Source organism: Hydra vulgaris, chromosome 13 (assembly GCF_038396675.1).
Source record: "Hydra vulgaris chromosome 13, alternate assembly HydraT2T_AEP".
Lineage (NCBI taxonomy): Eukaryota > Metazoa > Cnidaria > Hydrozoa > Anthoathecata > Hydridae > Hydra > Hydra vulgaris.
The window spans coordinates 7,553,257-7,575,000 of NC_088932.1; the positions used below are offsets into that span (position 1 = coordinate 7,553,257).

The window sequence follows — 21,744 nt, forward strand, 5'->3', positions numbered from 1 at the left end:
AGAAACACTTTTATGGAAAACACAGAATTATATTATAAAAATTGATTAAGGTATATAAGAAATAAATATTTTAGAGATACTATTATACAAAACACAACTTATAGAATAAAAATTGAGTATGAAAAATAAAAAATATATAGGTATTCACTTTCCTAAACACTTATTTTAACACATTTTTAATCATATAATATATAAAACATATTACTGGTACAATTGTATATATTTCTAGATCAAGAATGTAATTATGATCAAGGATGTAATTATGAAAACAAAAAAAAAGTGTAAAAAACGAGTGAATCCTCCTATTTAAAAGCTCCAGAAGAAGTCTAATTTTTGAGAAATTTCATAAAAAAAATTTTTGTTCAAGTTTTTTTTAAATGATCAAAGAAAAAAATAATTTTTAACTCATTGTTTATTAGCGTGTTCCTTAATTTAGGTCCTCTGATTTCGATCGAGAACTTAGTAACAGGGTAATTTGTTTTTGGTTGAATAATTGTTATTTGAAAATCGTCTTGGGTATAAATGGTTTAATTTTTTAGAAAAGGAGTTAAACAAGATGAATACTATTTTATTATTGATTTTAAACATAACCATAAGGATTTGATAAATGTTAAGCTAAAATAAGTTGAGTAGTTTTAATTTATTAAACTGAAATTTAGTGTGTGAGTAGCGATCCACATTTCCAATAATCTCTTACAGTTTGTTTTCGTTTAACTAGCAGAATTTTATTTGCCATCATATAGCATTTAAGTTTTTAAGCAAATTATTATGATCAACGGTGTCAAAAGCTTTTCACAAGTCAATGCAAACGCCTAGTGTAAATTTTAGATATTTTAAAGATTCATTAATGGAACGTGTTAGTTGAAGAATAGTATGCTCTACAGAACTATGTTTTACAGACCTCTATATAAAATCGAGTAATTGAATTTTTTAATTGTTGACTAAAGTTAGTTGTAAGTGTGGATCGAGCACTTTGTTAAGTATTTTTAAATAACTTTAAAAAAAATCTATCATTAAAAAGTATTGCAATTAAATGATAGAAAATGTAGCTATGGATAAAAAAGTAATATTATTCTTTAAAACATTTTATATTGAGATAAAGCAATTTGGTGGTACTATTTGTGCCTAATTATTAAAATTATATTTGGATGAAGTTGAAAATAAAATGAAAATGTTATTAATATTAAAAATTTTAAATCTTGTTTTAGAAATTTGTAAAAATGTATTAAATACTAAAATTCTAACAAAATTACAATATTTGCCAAAAAAAGGTATGATTAAGAGACTGGAGTTTAACATTTAAATGTAAACAGAATGAACATAAGGAGAAAAGAGAAATTAAAAACTGGGAGAAATAAATACAACTAAATAAACATTGTTTCATTTTTTCATCGTACATTATTTCAATATTCGTTTTCATTATCTCATCATACTTAAATTCATACATTATCTCATCATACTTAAACATCATACATTTTTTCATTATACATTATTTTATAATTCATATTCACTATCTCATCATACTTAAACTCAAACATTTTCTCTTCATAATTGAACATCATACATTATTTCATTTTTTCATCATACATTACTTCATTTTTTCATCATACGTTATTTTATAATTCATTTTCATTATCTCATCATACTTGGACATCATACATTACATTATCTCATCATACTTGAACTTGTTTAATAATCTCATTTTCATTTAATTTTTTGTCTTCTTCTTCTTCTTTTAATTACAAAGCTAACTAAAAAACACAATGACAATTTTTTAAAAAAGTTAGTGAATGTTTCCCAAAAGGCACAACATGCTGGACGAATGTGGACCCATCAGTTCTAACGTTTTTATGTTATTAACAGATATGTGTCACTGGTGTTAGTACAATAAACAAATTTAAACCTTTGGTGATATTAAACCTTCTACGCATATTTATTATACACTTATACTTTTCCATAAATATTTGTTCCAAATTCAATTGGACTAACCAGTTAATGTTCAAAGTTTTGTATAACAAATTGAATAAAGCAAAATGAGCAATACGGTAAGATTGGTTAATATAGCTATAAGAATCGAATGTGTCGACATATATATCAAAAGGATTTGCTTATATAAATTAAAATAATTTATACTTTCAAAAATTAAAAAACGATAATCTGACATTAAAATTTACTTTTAAATTTACTTTAAATATCAATATAATAGTAAAAATCTTTTCTTTTAACAAACCATATTTAGGATTACATTCATTATAAGTAGTTCGTATTTTTCCGCTCATTCTCCGTTACGATAATACTCTTAACAAATGCAGCGTTTTATATCAATTTAGTTGTTTAAAAATATTATCGTCGTAAATCTGTTGGGTCATTGAGATGAATGATTTTACTTTATGAGTCTTTGTATAATGCAAAAGTACTTCGTACTGCACAAAAAATGTGACTAAGAAAAATGATAAAATATGAAAGTTTTAATTTAGTTAATAACTTAGAAACAGGTAGTTGCATAAATTAGATTTTTTCGAATTTTTTTTAATTCTTAACTTTTAAAGTGAAGAAAATATTAAAAATACTTTTCCTGTTTCAGCCGAAATTTCGGTTCAAACCGCAACCGAAATGAGGCGAAACTTTTAAAAGATTTTTTTTAAGCTTTAATATAGAGTGGGATCATGACAGTTTCCTAATTGGAATCGTTTGTTAGTAAATCAATTTTTAATTATAACAATTGTGAAAATTTTAATTGAAATCACGTTACATAATAGTTTTAAGTTACTATTCTCAAATCATTCTTAAAATGAATTAACATTTAAGTAAAGCAACCCAAACCAATAGTTTCATCAAAAACTTCTCAGTGCTAAATTTTACAATGAAAAATAATCGATAAAAAACTGGTTTATGGAATCGTTTTATCGTGACCGTTAGTGATTTCAAATACGGAACTTGCAACTTGAAAATATCTTGTGGATCGCACAATCCAAAACTTCAATCACTTAGCGGACTTTCATCACATTTAAGAAGTGGTTTACTCTAAAAAATCTCTTAACTGAAAAAGCAATACAACTACCGGCAGTCCTATAAATCTCAAAAATTGATTCAAACTTCCGAGAAGGTCTGAAGTTTCTTGTGCGACCGTAGCGCAGTGGTTAGAGCGCTTGCCTTTTAAGCAGGAGAACCAGGCTCAAAACGAGCTTCGCATATATTTTTGCGTCACGGTAATGAAGGAGGCGTAAACTTCCTGGTTAAATGCACTTCCGCGGTGCTTTGTGACAAGACCTATAGGTCTTCTTGGAGCACCTAAATAACAATAAAAAAAAAAGTTTCATAGATTTATATTAGAAAACAACATTAAAAGCTTTACTTAACTATTAATGAGTTGTTATTTATTTTACTTTTAATTAAATTGGTTAGAAATATACACACATAAAACGGTTTTTTTTTTAAATTAGGTACTCTTTTATTTTGAATTTTTTGTTCTTTATTTAAATATTACTTTATTACATATTGTTAAAAATTTTATTTTCATATTCTTCAACAAATACTTTGTATAATATACGTATATAGTGTGGCTCTTGAAAATACGTGCTCTTTAATTAATTTATTTATTTTTTGTTTTTGTTTTTTACTTTTCTTTCAGTTTTTCTTGTTTACTTGATTATTACTCTTAACATGAATATTGTTCTTGAAGTATTTCTTAAACTAATTGTTATTTATTTTTACATTTATAATTTTTAATAAATAGTTTGTAAAGTATAAATATATTATCCGGCTATTGTAAATACGTACGATTGGGGCTCGGTGATAAGACAAAATAATGTCTTCTACTTGCCCCGCCAGTTTTTTTATTTTATTTATAAAGCTTGTAAATTGTCAAAGTTATTAAACGGCGAAATAAACAAATAAAAAAAAAAAAAAAAAAAAAAAAAAAAAAAAAAAAAAGCAAAGTTTGGTTTGGCAAAAGTAGCAAAGAGATTCCTTAGACCTCCACCAACATCTCCCGAAGTTAAAAGGTTGTTTTTAACTGCTGGAGAAATTCTTTCAAATGAAAGAAAATTTTGCCAGAAAAAATGAAAAAATATGTATTTCGCAGAGAAAATACTTCAATTATTACCTTTAATTATTGAAATGTCTTGACATATTAGAGTTTTTATCAAACTATGTTACATGGTGATTGGCTAGATATATGTAAAATAGTTTTTTTTTGCTTTAATTCGGTGATCATAAAAGGTTCAGGGATTTTAAATATTCATTTCCGAAATTTCGGTTTCGGCCGAAATTTCGGTTTCGGTTATGGCTACGGCTTCACTGAACCGAAATTTCGGTACTTTCGGTTTCGGCTCAAATTTCGGTTTCGGTCGATCACTACTTCCAGTTAGAAACTTTTATATTTTTTTATGTTTCTTTGCACTCTCTTTTGTTAAATAAAAAAAAGTAAAATTAGTTTATTATTGAAGTTTTATTTTTTAATAGGCCTTTATGTTAATGAAGAAGTAGACACAACAAAATTGAATCTAGTTGCAATCTTATCAAATATTGGAAAACAGTACACTATATACTTTGAATTAAGACCAAGTTCTTTTCCATCAACATGGCCATCCATCATTCACTTAACTATTGGAGGTTCTTTTAATACCTATGGAGACAGGTCACCGGGCGTATGGATAAAAAATGACGGAAAACAAACTCCTTTAATTTGTGCAGCATTAAATAACGTTCCTGGTGTAGGTTCTTGTTTTTCGGGAAAACCACTTCCAACTAATGCGTGGAGTACCTTTACATTTCAACAGCTGTTTGTTCAAGACACTTTTTTTTACCTAGTAAAGATAAACGATGATATAGTTTATAATAAAACGAATTCCAAAGCAGTACAATTTCAAAATATGAAAGTTTACATTGGTAGAACTCCATGGTATCCTACAATTTCTGGATTCATTCGTAACTTAGAAATAACAAATGTAACTTGGGGTAAGAATTACTTACTATCACTTATAAATGCCATATAAAAAAGAAACTAAATTGTAGAGTATCTATATGAAAGTAACAACATTTTATTACTTACATAAATATATACCAAATATTAGTTAAATAAACGAAAAATATTTATATAATAAATTCTTATATTCTTTACTAAGCTCTCTTTATATTTTAAAGTTTATATTTAAAATGAACAAAGCAAATTTCAACACTTTATTCGAAGTATCTTTTACATAAGTAAATTTACATAAGTAAAAATACTACTTTTACATAAGTAAAAATACTACTTTTACATAAAAGTAAAAATACTACTTTTACATAAAAGTAAAAAAGTATAGAAATTTAAATCCGGATCCGCTAAATCACTTATTGACATGAAATTTTTGTGTTATAAACCTTACTCTTTAAAAAATAATTCCTTAACTTAATAATATTACTTATTTATGATAAATAAAATCTCGCGCAAGTAAATACTTGTTATTTCAAACAAGTTTATTAACAATATTTTTTTAGGATAAATTTATTCGTTGTTTGGAGAGATGAGTACTCTAATTTTAAGAACTTAAGACATTAGATAATGATTTTGTGTGTAACATGAAAAAATTAGTAAACTTTACACAACCTAAATTCTACTATAGTAATATTTATTTTCATTTTTTGTTTTGAAATAAAGCAATACTAATGAAATAGTTGCATTTAAATTGCTTTATAATGTATGTAAAGAAACCCAAAACGCTAGAACTTTTTAAAACAATGTATAGGCTTAGTTTAGTCAATCCATTACACTGGTTAAGTTTTTTTTTCAGCTGGTATAATTATGTCTTTCTAGTTAATTCGAGCATTTTGAATCCAAAAGTAACATTACTTTTTATCTTAAACGTCCCAATTTTCAGGAATATTCGAAAAATACTTTTAGTGTAAATGCTTTTTTTCGTATAAACAAATATAAAATATGACAGGAATAAAATATGGTTAGAAGTGTTTAAAAATTATGAGCGAGCTTTGACTGTAATTTATGAGTCCCTTAATTGTCTCTTTCTATCATAGCTTCATTCTGTATGCTTTGATACCTCTCCTCCATGGTCCGAATCTCCTGGTTAAACTTTTCACCATGCTCGTCTAAACCTGCGCCTAAATTTTTTGGGAAAAAGGCAATATGAGATTTTAAGAAATGTAGCTTTAATGACATTCGACAACCAAGTTTTTAATTATGCTTCACAATACTTTCTACCAGATTCTTGAAATCATCTATCCTGTTGTTTCCCAGGAAGTTATGAACCACGGCTTTAAATGACTGCCTAGCATTGTGTTCAGCTGGTATTAGAGTTTCCTCAAATTTCCTATCTTTTAGGAGTTCTCTTATTAGGGGCCCATCAATTACACCTTCTTTAATCTCTGCCTCAGAAATGATTTGAGAGAACATTGTTTCAAGCATTTTGGGGCTTTTTTGTTTATAGGCCTCAGCCATCCCAAATTTTTGCAAGGCCTCCTCATTTGGCATAGGTATAAACATACTTAGTTTCGGAGTTTGCCCTATGAGTAAAAGTGTCCTATCTGAAACATCAAAAACTCCTGCAACCGCCCATGCTGCAGTTCCACTGCAGCAGCTATTGGAATGAATGGATATTTCCATTATGAATTAATACTTCCTTTTTTAGGAGTCGATAGAGAGACGTCATTAATTAGAGGAATAGGCACATCCAAGTAGAGTTAACAATCCTTCAGTATTCGTACAAAAGGTGATACAATTTTTTTTGATGAAATAAATTGAGTATCTTTCATGTCTGTTTCGGTAAATGGTCACTCTAATGTCACGTGTTAACAAGTGCCACTCTTGTAGTCGAGTTACCCACAACCTTAGCTTTCGGTTTTGATAGATGTAAATCTCAGATAAGATTGCTCAGCTCCAGTTGGTTAACAAAATAAGGAGCTGATTATGTTTCAGGCATAAAGTCATCATCGTCATTTTCTTTGTTTTATTTGTCTGGTGTATCTGGAGAGGACAAGAGGTTAAATACACTTGGTGGAGTTGGAACAGGCAGACTGTCACTATGAGGTATTGGCAACTTTCCTGAATCACAAATTGGATACTATATGTTTTCCTTTGTCTTTAGAGAATGCACCTCATTTTTTTGAATAAAAATATGAGTCGGTGGGATGATCTCGTGGCTCCTTCCAAATCATAGGAATGGCAAATGGCATGCCAGTTGGTCTTTTTCATCCAGCCATTTAGTCAAACAAATGTAGCAGTTGGTGCAACTATAATAAAGCGCCCATTTATTGCCATGATTTCTTATCTTAAATTGTAGAAGTCGTAAGCAGTAAAAAATTTTGAATTCATTTTTCTCTACCGTCTTTTAGAGAAATAATGACCACAAGTGTAATAGAAACTGTTTCAACTATTTTTACAAGATCATCTGCAGATTAAAGACATCCTGCAATAAAATACAAAAAGGATCTAAATTTTTTACTGTAAATGGAATATAAATATAAACTTACATTTAAGCAATTTAAAAAAAGAATGTTTGAAATTGAAAGTGTGCGAAGTTTATAGCTTACACTGATTTAAAATAAAAAAATATTTTTTGGAAGAGTCTGGACGCGAAGAATCAAAATCGATTCCATTTTCTTAATAAGCTCAAAAATTTAATCTGGAAAAACCTAATGCTGTTAATTGAATCTAAAAAAAGTTATTTTTTGTTGCCCAGTGTTATAAATTCTATTAAAAGTTATATATATCTTTATTCTTGCATGATCGCTTATCAATAAAATACAGTACTTATAAGTGACATAAGACTATGTAAGTTATTTTTAGTTACCAAACCAGTTTTTATCAATAGAATAGGCTTTGAATACTTTTTTTTATATTTAACTTTGCCAACAAGATTCAGTTTAAGATGAAAAACTATCCAAACTACTTTTATACACTTTTTTGTAATAAAATAAACTGTAAAAGTATTATATCAGGAAACACTGTTAGTCAAGTTGTATCCTGTAACGCGAATGTTCTATTACAGATTAATTTTAAAACGGGTTTGATATATGGTTTCCTTATCAATAAATAAAATAGAATACGTATAGGTGATTTAACACTACAATAATTATTGTTAATTACCTAACCGATTTTTATCAACAGAATAAGCATTAAATTTTTTTTTTCCTATTTAACATTGCCAACAAGAGTTAATTTATGAGATAAGACTGTCCAAACTACTTTTATACACTTTTGTGTATAAAAATGCACTGTAAATGTGTTAAATCAGGTAACACTGTTAGTCGTTTTAACATCCGGCAAAAAAATGTTTTTATCACAGATCATTTGGCCAGGTTTTTTCATATCAGTTAATTCTTTTGATTAAAAAATTTTAATTATTGAAGATAACTTTTTTGAAAAAACTAAATCCGAAAACAAATTTAATAACTTTATGATGTCTCAAATGTCTCTTGTGTTTCACGTCTTCTTTTTTCACTTACCAGTAAAACCGAAAAAAAAATCAAAGTATTTCAATGAAACATAAATGTTAAAAATATTATACAATAGTATTACCAGGTCTATTTGTTTTTTTTAACTTAAGGCAAGAGTGGTTTGCTAGAAAATGAAGGAAGTAATAAACTGAATCCCTACCATTTTTGTGGTTGCGCTTACCTTGTTAGTCAGGGTTAGAGTTAGGGTCTCTATCCAAGTTTTTTCTATGGTGTTATAGAGTTGAGAAAGCATTGTGAAAACTTTTTGTTAAAAAAAAACAACATTGGCATTGGGCTAGTAAAAGCAGTTTTAAAAAACGGTTATACTCTCATTCAAAGTTGTGCATATTATATATAACAACCTGTAAAACTGCCTACAATTCATTTACAAAAGAATTATTCTTGACTTCTTCAAAGTATTCATTATTAATCCTATTCACAATATATGATTCAAATTCAGTTTAAACTTTTCAATCAAAAAATTTCAATTTATTTTCTTGGTAAAATGCTACATAAAACTATGTTCAATTTTTTTCAGTAAACTTCAGTAAACACAGAGCTGTTTATAATTGGTCAGTATTTATTTTAAACTGGTCAGAATGTGGTTGCAATATTTAACGGCAAATTGTTGATCCAAATAAGACGTTTGATTCAAATCAATATTTTAAACTTTTTGATACGAACGTTTACTAAACGTTAAATAAACGTTTAGTAAACGTTTGTATCAAAAAGTTTAAACACCTAAGAGGTTCATAATATGTCAATTTTATGAATCTCTTAGGTGATACACCGGGAAAAAATTGTTTAATATTGCATGCATACTTTCGTTTGATAAAAAAGTTGTTTAATATACTATTATCCATATATTGCAAATCCCTATCTTATATACCATTCAACCAAGGAGTTTGAAACATTTTTAATTGAAAATCATTTTATATTAAGTTTACTGACAAAATATCTACTTTACACTTAATTTCATAATTTAAAACCAAAATCTTGTTTTTAAAGTAATTCTTAAAAAAAAACTGGAGCATCTGTAGAAAATAAACATATCCTGAAATTTCAGCTAAATAAAATTTTATTTTACTCAAGTTTTCGTATTTTTATTTTTGTGAACAAAATGCGAAAAAATCATGCGAAAAAAGCAAACATTAGATTTTTTCAAACTGTTGAAAATGCTAAGTTGTTTTACCTTATTTACCACAATACCACGGAATATTGAATGATTTTAAATAAAGATTTCTTTACTTTTGCTTTTTCTTTCATTAGACGCTAATAAAATAGTTTGTTCTACATTTGCTTAAATTAAATTTTAATAATTAATCCTGCAAGCCATTATAGTTTAATAAATTTTTTTTAAACGTCTTCACTTTCAACATTGCTGTAAGTAACTAGTATTAGAGTCAAAAGTTACTGGAAAAGAAAAGATGAAGTTTAAAAAGCAAGATAATGAATAACAGACGACTTAAAGAACAGCAAATTATATAAATCAAGAAAACAAGATCGGGAACGGATTCCACAGGATTAATGTTCGAGGAAAAAAATCTTGACGAGTAAGATATTTTGGAGCACTTAGGAACAGTTACCGTAAAACGATGAGACTTAATTCATTGACGAGTAACACGGAAGTGATATTTAGTAGATGACACAAGAGACTTGAGCTCTTTTGAGCAGCGTCAATTGTAAAATTTACAGAAAAGAGAAAGAGTTTGTTCATAGTTTAAAGAAAAGAGACAAATGTTCATCGCTGAATGCAAGTGCAGGTTCAACTTTGCTTACAACGCATTTTTGCACCTTGTTTAAGAGAAAGAGTATAATTTTAAGATCCGCTCCAGTTACGGTAACGGTATTCCATTCAAATTCCACAAATTAGAAATTTATAGAGATAAAGAATAGAATCCAGAGTAAGAATGCAGCAAGCACGATAAAGTCATGCAACTTTAGCATATGCTAATTTTAAAATAAGTTTGATATATGGCTTCCAAGAAAGATTGGAAGCCATATATCAAACTAATTTGCCATATATCAAAACTAAGCCATATAGCAAAACTAAACTAACACTTACTTTGTTAATTCTATAATTCTTCTAGAATTATCAAAGTAAGTGTTAATTCTAGAAGACGAAGGATAGATGGCTCATTGAGTATATTACCATTTAGAAATATGGGAAGACCTTGACTATTGGAATAACAATTACTTAAAAAAAATATTTTTTTCACTGTAGCAAAAGTCAATATTAGCAAATGTCAACTGTAGCAAATTTTTTTCAATTGTAACAAACTTTTTTCAAGCTCAAATGTCAACTGTAGTAAGATTTTTTTCAAGCTCAAATGCCCCCTTGAAACAATCATATAGTATTGGCTTCTTATAAAGACTAGGAAAAAAGAAAGTATCATCAGCGAACATTATCACCTTAGATGTTAGAATATATAGGAGATCTTTAATGTAAATTAAAAAATTAATAAAAGGATAAAAACTTAAGGAACCAATTGAGTTGTTAGATTTAAGATGAGAGACTAATTATTTGTTAACTATTTAGATAGTCCTAAGGTCTAATCACAGAGCACCACGGACCAGCATTTTTCTTTCTTCTTTAGTGTACAATGTTTGTCATGATACATAATAATTTAAGTCGTGATACATAATAACATAAAAGACTTTTACAAAAAAATATACAATTCAGCGCACTAACAATTTAAAGCTAGGTTCCCAATAGAAGATCATAAGGATCATATCATCGAAACCTTAAAAAGTAAAGATATCTATTTATAACATATAGATAAACTGAAGATTTTAAAAAGATAAAATATATTTACATTTAAATATATATTATGCTGATGAATTAATAACTAGTATTTGTTATTGCATTTTAATTATTAAAATGAATTTAATAAATACATTTTACATACATTTTTAATTCATTTTTAAATATTGTTCATAGAGAGAATTTTTTTAATTCAGTTTGAAAAACAGAAAGAGTAATAGAAGGTTCAAAATTAGATAAATCTAATTTAATCCGAAAGATGGGGTGAACGATATGCAATAAAAATAATTTTATCTTTGTTCCACAATAAGTTCAATTTAAAAACTGTTATATCTTACTGTTCATATACTGGTTTTAAAGAAAAAAATTCAAAACAAATAAACGTTAAAAACAAATATAGAGTACTCGTTTTTCCATATAAAAGTAAAACATAAAACATTTAATAGGATCATGTCTTTCCTAACCGTGAAGAAGCTTCATCCGTTGTTTTTGGAAAAAAAAGTTAATTTTTAAATTTCTTTTTTATTAAATATATTTTTTTATTCCTGTTTCATACAAAATTAACTTACTTCAATAATAATACTTTTTTTAAAAGATTTATTTTTATAGTTTTGAGATGTTTTTAATCCGTGAATGATTTTTTATTGGTTTCTGAAGAAAATCTTTTTATTTATTTATTTTTTATTTCCTCATTAAAAAAAAAGAATACAATGTCGTCTTCTATAAATAAAATCTACATGACCGGGGTGAAAAGAAGACAATGTTTGCCTTATCACTAAATAATTTTCAGTCAAAAAAAGTTTATGAGTTTTTTTTATTCTTTTTACAAGATGTTCTCGGAAAATTAGAAAGAGTTGATTGCATCATGTTATGACTAACATTAATAGATGAGAAACTCCGTTGTGTTTCAATATGAGTACTAATAGAAGTTGTAGTTACTTGCATTAGTTCGACATTATCCTCGTCACCCAACGGAGGTATTGCTAGCAGTTGACCAATTAGTGATAATGATGCACATTGATCAATGCTGTTATGAGATATTATAGGGCTACCTATTTGAGCAGTTTCTAGTCAATCTGTCAAATAAGATGATAAGTAATCTTTATCCGTAAATATAGTTTTATCAAAAGGCCAGATACCAGGGCATCTAAATCCAGATATTGTATTTGTAGGGGTAGCAGCTCTATCCAAAGCTTGGAGTCAAGTTTGTGGGATAACATAAATACTAACAGTTTGGCCAGGGTGTGATAATATCCATAAATCCAGACTACTATTGTAAAAATGCTTAAACGGCCAAAATACAGTTCTTTCTAATGGTTGAAGTTTATTTGATGTATGTGTTGGCAGCATTAGAATGACAATTCCATTTTCTGTTCAATTCAATCCATCTACAGATAAATAGGTCTCATGGTTGTCCATGATTAATAAGACCTTGTTTTGTGCTAAACAACGGAAATTCTGAGAAAATATTCTAACACCAGGACTTGGTTTCGTTAACAGGGTTAACGAAACCAAGTCCTGCAGAGTCTGGAACACCTTTTATCATTTTCCTTTTATCGAAGTGGTGGCGAGTAAAAATCCAAACAGGTGGTAAGGCATAACCAGCCGCACTGATGATTCCTGTCACAGTGGGCACAGTACGTTTTTAAAACGTTCTTTGGACGTTTTTATTAGGTTTAAACCTTTTAAAAACGTCTAAAAAACGTTTTAAAAACGTTTTAAAAACATACCATGCCCACTGGGGTATGTGTTACCAATACTCCTTTTTCCCTTGACGTCACTTGTTCTCTTGACTTCACTTGACTTGCTGCTGCTCATTCCGAGCAATGATTTTAGAAACACGCTTCTCTATGGTTACCCCAGTTTCATCTAGATTGTAAATTTATGATGGTGTGAAATTGTAACGTGTAATAAGATCATAAAGTTGATTTTGAAAACCTGCTGCAGTAATTATTGTAATCTATTGACACTGGTCATTCGAGCGAGAATCGTAGCTTCAGGTGATTGTATTGATAAGCTTGGATGACGTTTCATGAATGACAAGAATCAATCAGGTCCTGCAGACTTCCATTCCTTCCATTTTTGTGGATACTTTATACAATTTTTTCCGCATATTCAAAGACTAAACGTCTTTTAGCTTTTGGTGTTGGACCATGGAACTTTGCTGAGCAGTTAATTAAATATTCAGCTAGCAAAGCTTCCATAAACGGAGAAAAAACTTGACTTTTCTTGAAATTAGTTGTTACATCAACAATTATTAAATCAATATTCTGATGTTTATTATTTTTAATATGATTGAAGATAATCGATTTGCTAACACCATGTTTAGCAGCACTTTTTGTGATGCTCAAACTATTTGTTTAGACATCTTTAACGGCCTGCCTTAACTTTTCTAGTGTTAAAAGTGTTAAACTCTTTTTTGTTTACTCAAGAAACCACTCTTTTTCAGTTTAGCGTTACGGGTTTTATATACATTTACTCGAGTATTCTTTTTTGCGGAACTTATTTACATGGGAATTATGGTGTTGCAATCGCTAATGATTGAGCTAATAGAAATTTACAAAGCTTTAATAATTGCTCATAGAAAAATGTTATTTTTATTTTATTAAAGCATTGGAGAAGACATTAGACAATGTCCGAAAAGTCCGAACAAGTTCCAAGAAATAAGGGGTATATTGAAAAAATAAAGGGAATCGTTAAAAACTCGTATATAGAATGCAAATACTTACATTTCCAAAGTTTACAGGTAACAGTTTGTTATCAAAAAATTGCACCAACTCTGGTAAAGTTCATAACTAGGATCTGAATGATTCACTTGGAATTGAAAATTTTACATCAAAGAACTAAAAAATCGTTTTTTCACTCTAAAATCTGTTTTTTAGCGGTGAAAAACTGTCACCTAACTATTTTAAAGCTAAGAGCGTATGTCTACCACCATATCGCCTATATACAACATTGTCCTAATGTTAACAGGGTTGGAGATTTGATTTGTTCATTCTTTCTCAGTGTCCAAAGCTCAACGGTCTCCTCAATTTCAATTTTTTTAAAAAAATGGTAGTTTTTTTTGTATAACATGATTAATCCTTGACACGGTGGGTGATTACAAAAACTATACTAGTTAGCACTTAACGTTTATGGAAACATTTATTTGGACGAACAACTACAGGAACTTACAGCTATAAATTAGGGCGGCGAATTAAACGACAAAAAAAACACATAATATAAAATACTAACGAAGCAACAAAGTTCTATTTCCGAGAAAACCTATAGTAGATAATTTTGGTAAAACTAAAAAAAGCAATATTGCTTTTACTTAGCAACTAAAATAAATTTATGTATTTCTTTCTTAAGGTAAATAAACAAGGTTAAAATCAAAATATACGTTTTTTTTCATTAATGGTAGGTAAAGAATTATATACGGTAGGGAGTGCCATATTGAGGTAGGTAAAGAAACGTACTAGATCTTACAAAAAATTAAAAATAGCATTAAAAAATACAATTTACTCAAACTTAAATAATATAAATTACTTAATATTTGAGTATAAATTATTAATCCGAAAACCCTAAATTTAAATCTATTACGGTTTTGGAGTTATGAAGTTTTAAAGTTAAAAGTCTTCTTAAAGTCACGATAGAGAAAGACATGACCCTATGTTAAGTTTATAAATATCTAGTAACTTCATATAATCAAAAAAAAATTTTGAATGTTGAATCAGGAATTTAATAAAGAAGCCACACGTTTTTATTACCAATGATGCGTATATAGCGAAAGCCGGCTTTGAACCGCGAACTTTCAGCCTTGAAGTCAGAACTCTAACCAATACACAACGGCTGTAATAAATTTATGCCAAAGCTTAACCATGAAGCCATTTTTTTAATAACTCGTTAGCCTGTAGATAATGAAAGATTCGAAAATTCAAAGTCTTGTGGTTCAACCATGGATCTCTAGTTTCTGTTTTTTTTTTTATAGTTTTTGAGGTTCAGTCTCCGCGGTTCAATACGGATTTCTAGTTTCTGTGATTTCTAGTTTTTATAGTTTTAATTCGTGGCCCGCCTCTGGGCAAATTTAATAAAATCAGTAAGGAAGGAGTTGTGAACCTCCTTTCAAAAACTCCTTCACGACGCTCTGTGATAAGATCATACAGACCTCTTGGGGCACCTAAAATAAATAATAAAAAAAAAATTATGTTGATATTAAAGTTTTACGCTTTTTCTTTTAGTATTTAAGTACTTGCTGTATAATATTAGCTCTATTTCTGTATATCAGAAAAGCTAGTTAAATGAAAAAGTATGGTTTTTTTTTTTTATTTGATACAAGGTATTGGCTGTAATAGCCATTCCATATAAATTTTGCATATAAAACATGATTTTCTTACAAATTTCCTTTACCATAAACAGGAGTTTTGTCCCATTGTATTTTGTAAACAAATTACTTTACGTGTTCCTAATTTTTTTTTAAGATGAGTTGTTTCCATTATTAAAGTATCCTGAAAGAACCAAGTTGTTTTTGAACAGGTTGCTTAAAAGCATTCACGGCATAAATAAATTTTATTGCTTCAGTTGTTTTATGAGGTTTAATATTAAAATCATTTCCCGAATCGTTTCAAAAACTGTCTCTGTGAGATGGCTTGTGAGTTTAATATAGAAAAGTGCCTTTTTAAAGTATAATTAAGGTTAATATTTCAAAAAATCAACAAATTTTTTAAAAAAGAATCCATCTTAGTAGATGAATTTTTATAACATTAAAAAATTGTTAAGTTTTTTCATTAATCGTAATACAACAATTTTACAATATTAACTTCAAGTTAAATATTATAAGGAAATCGCGTTCATCAACTTCGAACAAATCAATGCAATTTTAAAGCTAGTTGTTTTTATACTTTGTTTTTAAAATAATTGCAATGAAAGTATATATAATTTCTTCAGAAAAGTTTAGAAAAACTCTAAGTAATAGACATTATCGAATGAAATGTTTTAATATCTGTTTTATATACATTTTTTATAAAACAATATTGTTTTTTAAAATTTTCACGATTTTCGACAATCCTAACCACAAGTAATCTTGTAAAAGATTTTTGTGTACATCATTGAAAACGTTTCTTTATCTTTATTATTTAAATGGTCTTTATTAATTAAAATAACAACTTTTAAAAGTAAAAGTAAAAAAGTTAAATAAAAAATCGAAAAAGTAAAAAAAAACTCTCGTTTCTGATAAAATTGCTCAATTGATTTATTGACTAAATTACTAAGCGCGTTTCTTTATCTAATTAAGATAGTGTTAATTAAAAATAAATTACTATCTTGTTTTTCAGTACAACCTTCAATTACTCATCAAAATTTAATTATTACATTATTTCTCAATATAATCATCACTCAATCAATTCTACTTAACTCACCAACTTCAAAATGTCAACTAAAAAAACAAAAGCGTACAAGGAAGATGATATACCAGCCGCATTAACTGGTTTGAAAGAAAGCAGTATGTCACTGAGAAAAGCTGCATTCAAATATAGCGTTCTAGTCTCAACACTCAAAGATCGCAAAAATAACAACAACAAAGGTTCACATGGCTCAGGTAGAACAACGGTACTTTAATAAAAATAGAAAATTGATGCGTTCCAATCACTTAATGACTGAAACTATGGTTTAACCCGAAATGAACTCTTTTAATTTGTAGCTGGCTATCTTTAACGCAAAGATCAATTGTAATTGTCCAAAAATGGCAAGCCTGGCATAGACTGTTTTTATGGATTTATTTGGAGATGGTCAGAAAAAGCATCAATGTGCGGCCGTGGCGCAGTGGTTAGAACGCTTGCTTTATAAGCAGGAGATTCAGGTTCGAAACGAGCTCTGGACATATTTTCGCGTCACGGTAAGGAAGGAGGCGTGAACTTCCTGGTTTAATGCACTTCCGCGGTGCTCTGTGACAAGACCGTTAGGACTTCTTGGGGCACCTAAAAGTAAAGAAAAAAAACAAAAAAACAATAAGAAAAGTGGACAAATTAACATCTAACATAGCCACTTCTTGAACCTTAAAAATAATTAATCATTATTTTGAATGCGTCGCCAAGTAATGGGTTTTTCAGGTAATCAAGGCAAATTAACCGTAGTGTGTCGAAAAAGGATATACGTTTAAACCTACTGGAAACAAGAAAAAAATCATTATACTGTGAACATTTGCTGCAACGCTGATGGGCATTTTGAGTGAGTGCTTTAAGTAACATGTTTTTCAGCTTCCTTCGTTGCCTTTTCTTCATCTTTCTGTTTGAGGAACTCACTCAGATTTTCTTTGCTAAGTTTTCACATGTCGTACTGCCTCAATTGTTTAAAATGCGATTTAAAAAATTGCTTCAACTCCATTTCAATACTGCTTTTGCAACGCTCAACACAAGTTTGATACCTCTCAAAATTCGAAGCTGACTTAGTCGATAAAGGTGGTAATCTTTATCGACTACGTCAATGTTACAATGTTAATAACTCTTTCTAAAAGACAAATTAAAATAGAATAATTACTTTTATAATTCTAAAAATCTTACACATGGTCTTTTTTGCATTCCTACCCAATAATGAAATCTTTCGTAAATTGGAGGCAAAAAAATAACTTTTTGTGACCCCGTAAAGTAATAAAGTTATGTAAAAAAATATCACAGCAGATGAAATATAACAAAAAATGGAGGAGCTGAAATAGTAAATTTAACAAATAAACTTAAAATCAACCATTTAAGGTTTCCGTTGAGTAAAATCCTGTTTCGCATGCCTATCTTTCTTAGTCTAGTAGAACAAAATTCTTTTTTGGAACCAATTCAACTTAGCTTAAAATGATCCCACTATTTAAAAACGAAATTTTTTAAAATTTTACAAAATAAAGAAGATACAATACCTCATGAAATTGAAGAAATTGCACATAAAGTTTAACCCCACATGAAATAAGTGAAATTGAAGAAATTCTAAATCAACCCACTTTTAGGATAATTACGCATCAAAAATAATATTGTGTTAGTCGCTGACATCACAAATACTTTTTATGTCAAGATATCTAAGACCTAGCTTACTAGGGTTTAGAGAGCTGGAAGAAATATGACCCAGCGGCATTTTGACATTCTAAGGACACCAATAAGACGTCTTATTTCTCGTCCATAAGACGCCCTTAGATGGTCTCAAATGAAAGACATGAGGACATCTCTTCCAGACATCCTAAAGACGTATTTTTAAAATATCATTGAGACGTCTTTTCAGACGTCTCTGGGTAGTGTTATGGAAAAGAATTGAGAACGTCTTATTCAGACGTCCAAGAGACGTCCTAATATTACCAAGGCGTCCTTTTAAAATTTATATAAAAATGCAATGATTTACAATACCCACCTTAGATTTGATTTAATCTAAGTAAATAAAGGTATAAAGAGAAATCAAAGGTATAAAGAGAAATTAAAGCGTAATTTGATATTTTCAAAATAAATTAAAAACTTTACAATGAAGTAGAATAATTTTTCAAACAAAGTTACACTTTCCATATTAAAAACTAATATACTCTGTAGAGTAATATATTCTATAATCGGTAGTATATTATAAATAAAATAAAGTTATTAAAATATGTAAAATAAATAAAAAATGCAACTGTTGATTATAGGTAATTAAGTCATTATTGATCGATATGGATACTAATGGATGTTCTCTTTAATCGGTCAGAAGAATGTCTAATTACTCTCTCAATAAATCGCATGGGATCCATTTTGTTTAGGTTTTTAGTTGACTTTAAAGTACCATTTAATAAAAACAACAACACATAGTTCAACAAGATAATAATCTCAAATATGATCTTAAAATAAAGTATACTTAAATACATTTCATGCTCCTTAGCCAAATAAATTGAAAAATATTTTTATTTCATCAAAACACCGGTTTTAATTTTAAAAGTTAATCAAACACAATAATCAGGTAATGAGAATACCAGTGATAGCAATAGATAGACCTGTCAACTTTTTAAATTTTTTTTCCTTCTTTACACCATTCATGCTGTATTATGACAAAATAGTGTCTGTTGTCAGTTTACATATATAAAAATAAATAGTTTGGCAGTATGATAAATATCATACTGTCAAACATAAATGTTAAAGTTCAAACTTATGCTAATTACTTACATGAGCAAAATATTTGTAATTGTATTAGCTGGATTTTTACGGCCAAATAATGATAACTATTTTACCTAAAAAGAAACAATCCGAAAAAAACATTAAAAATGTTCATGACAGTTTTAGAAAATAATATAATATATAACATATAAACTATAAAGATTAAATTCATGCATACGAAAGAAAAGTATTGGATATCTCCATTTACAATTTTTCTTTTCAAAATTTTAAATTCATCTCAACTTTTAAGTTATTTAAAACTTTCATCTCAATTATTAGAGATCTGTGAAGTTCTATCTATTAACATGTTTTTATTTCAGCAGGTTGAAACATAAATTTTCTCTGAAACTCTGGAAAGTAAAATATATAAGTGAAGCAATATAAATAGTATGTAAATTAGTAAATAGTAAAGCAATTCTTTTTATATAAGATTGGAAAGAGGTAGACTTAAACTAAATAATACAAAATATCTCAAGTTTCATGTTTCTCCATAAAAAAGATATAAGCAAGTAAAATTCAAGAAAATTAAAAAGATTTTTATCTTATGTAAAATAGAATCACATCATAACAACAACTAAAATCACATCATACCAACAATTAAATAAATAAATAAATATAAAATCACATCAAATAAAATAAATATAAAATAAACATAAAATCACATCATAACAACAACTAAAAAAGCATACTTAAAACTAGGTACACTAATGCGGGCATTTAAATTCTGGTCAACTGACTTAATAACTAAACTATGTTAACCTGAATTAGAACTTTGTGCACCAATTTGGAATCCACTTTAGAAAAATGAAATAAAAAAATTTAAAAAGAGTTCCTCAAAGAGGTAAAAAGCTTGAACCAGGCTTAAATTACAATTAATATAGAACATTTATCAAGTTTAGGGTTAAAAAGTCTTGAAGCCAAAAAAATTATAGGGGACCTCATCCAAGATTTTAAAATAAAAACTAACTTAAAGAAAGAAAACTGGTGTTAGTAACACCTAAACTCAAAAACTTTCTCTTCAATTCTAAAAGATCTATTTTCAAATATCATAGAAGAACCACATAAAGATAATACGTTATTGAAACACTTTAACAAATTAGTTAGTAACATCAAACAACAGTTAACAAAATTAAGAAAAAATATGATATCTTATCACACAACAAATAACAAACTGACTCCAACTGAAATTGTATATATATATAAATATATATATATATATATATATATATATATATATATATATATATATATATATATATATATACATATATATATATATATATATAAATATATATATATATATATATATATATTATATAACACAGACACACAAAATATCATTACTATTCTATAAAATACAAAGTGAAACGTCATATTGCAACTTTGAAATCTTTTTTTAAAACTATACTGGCAACTTACTTACATTTAATAACTACAGTATTGTAAATATTAATTGCATCAAAATTAAAAACAATAAAAATCCAGGAAATTTTAAGTTTTCTTGCTCTAATAAAATAAAAACTCATGCACTAATATTTTATGCGTTCTCCTCGTACTGCTATGACTTTCTGCACACGATTTGGCATGGAAGCCACTAAATTTTTACAAATGTTTCAGATTTCTGTGTCTTCAATCCAAATCTGAAGGATAGTGTTGGTAAGCTTAGTTTTAGTTGTGCAGCCATGTTTTCGCAGTTTTTTTTTTACAATTGCCCAGAGATTTTCAATTGGATTAAGATCAGGGGAGTTGCGAGGCCATTAAAGGGTTTTAGTATTATTTTTTACCATGAATTTCTTGACTTTTGAAGTATGGCATGTGGCTAAATCCTGCTGTAGTATTCCGTTTCCATTTGAAAACACTTTTAACATCTCTGGAGTTAAATGTGTTTACAGAACCTCAATGTAAGTGTCAGAGTTCATCATTCCAGTAACTGGGTAGAGTCTTCCTGGTCCAAAAGCAGATAAAAAACCTCAAAACATCTTTATTTCTGGATGCTTGGCATATTGTTTAACGTTTCCGGTTCGTATAGGCTCACCACCAGAACGACGAACAAACTTTGACCGTTGGCCTTGCACTTCAAATTGTGATTTATCCGAAAATAAAACCTGCAATCAATAAAAAGACAATTTAACTGTTATTAAGTGTCTTCAATTTAATACCTGTACTTTAAAAATAGTATGATACACAAATATAATAAATAAAATAGCTGTAAATTTAATAAACACATCTTGTATTACCCTTCTCCATTGTTCTTTAGTCCACTTTTTGTATTCCTTTGCCCACAAGAGACGCTTCTTCTTCATGACATCTGTAAGTAATGGTTTTTTAGAAGGTTTTCTGGGAAACCTTCTAACAGCTATCAACTTCCTCCGCACGGTTCTCGAGCAGGCATGGACGTCATGCGTAGCTAAATCATTC

General features: G+C 28.3%; 1 protein-coding gene across 1 annotated transcript in view; it reads left to right on the plus strand.

Annotated features, from left to right (window-relative positions):
* LOC136089340 (uncharacterized) overlaps nucleotides 1-21,744 on the plus strand; it is a 74,385-nt gene that overhangs the window by 5,704 nt on the left and 46,937 nt on the right. The window contains exon 3 of the mRNA XM_065815314.1: nucleotides 4,465-4,959. Within this exon, the coding sequence (XP_065671386.1) occupies nucleotides 4,465-4,959 (495 nt within the window). The remainder of the gene's footprint in view (nucleotides 1-4,464; nucleotides 4,960-21,744) is intronic.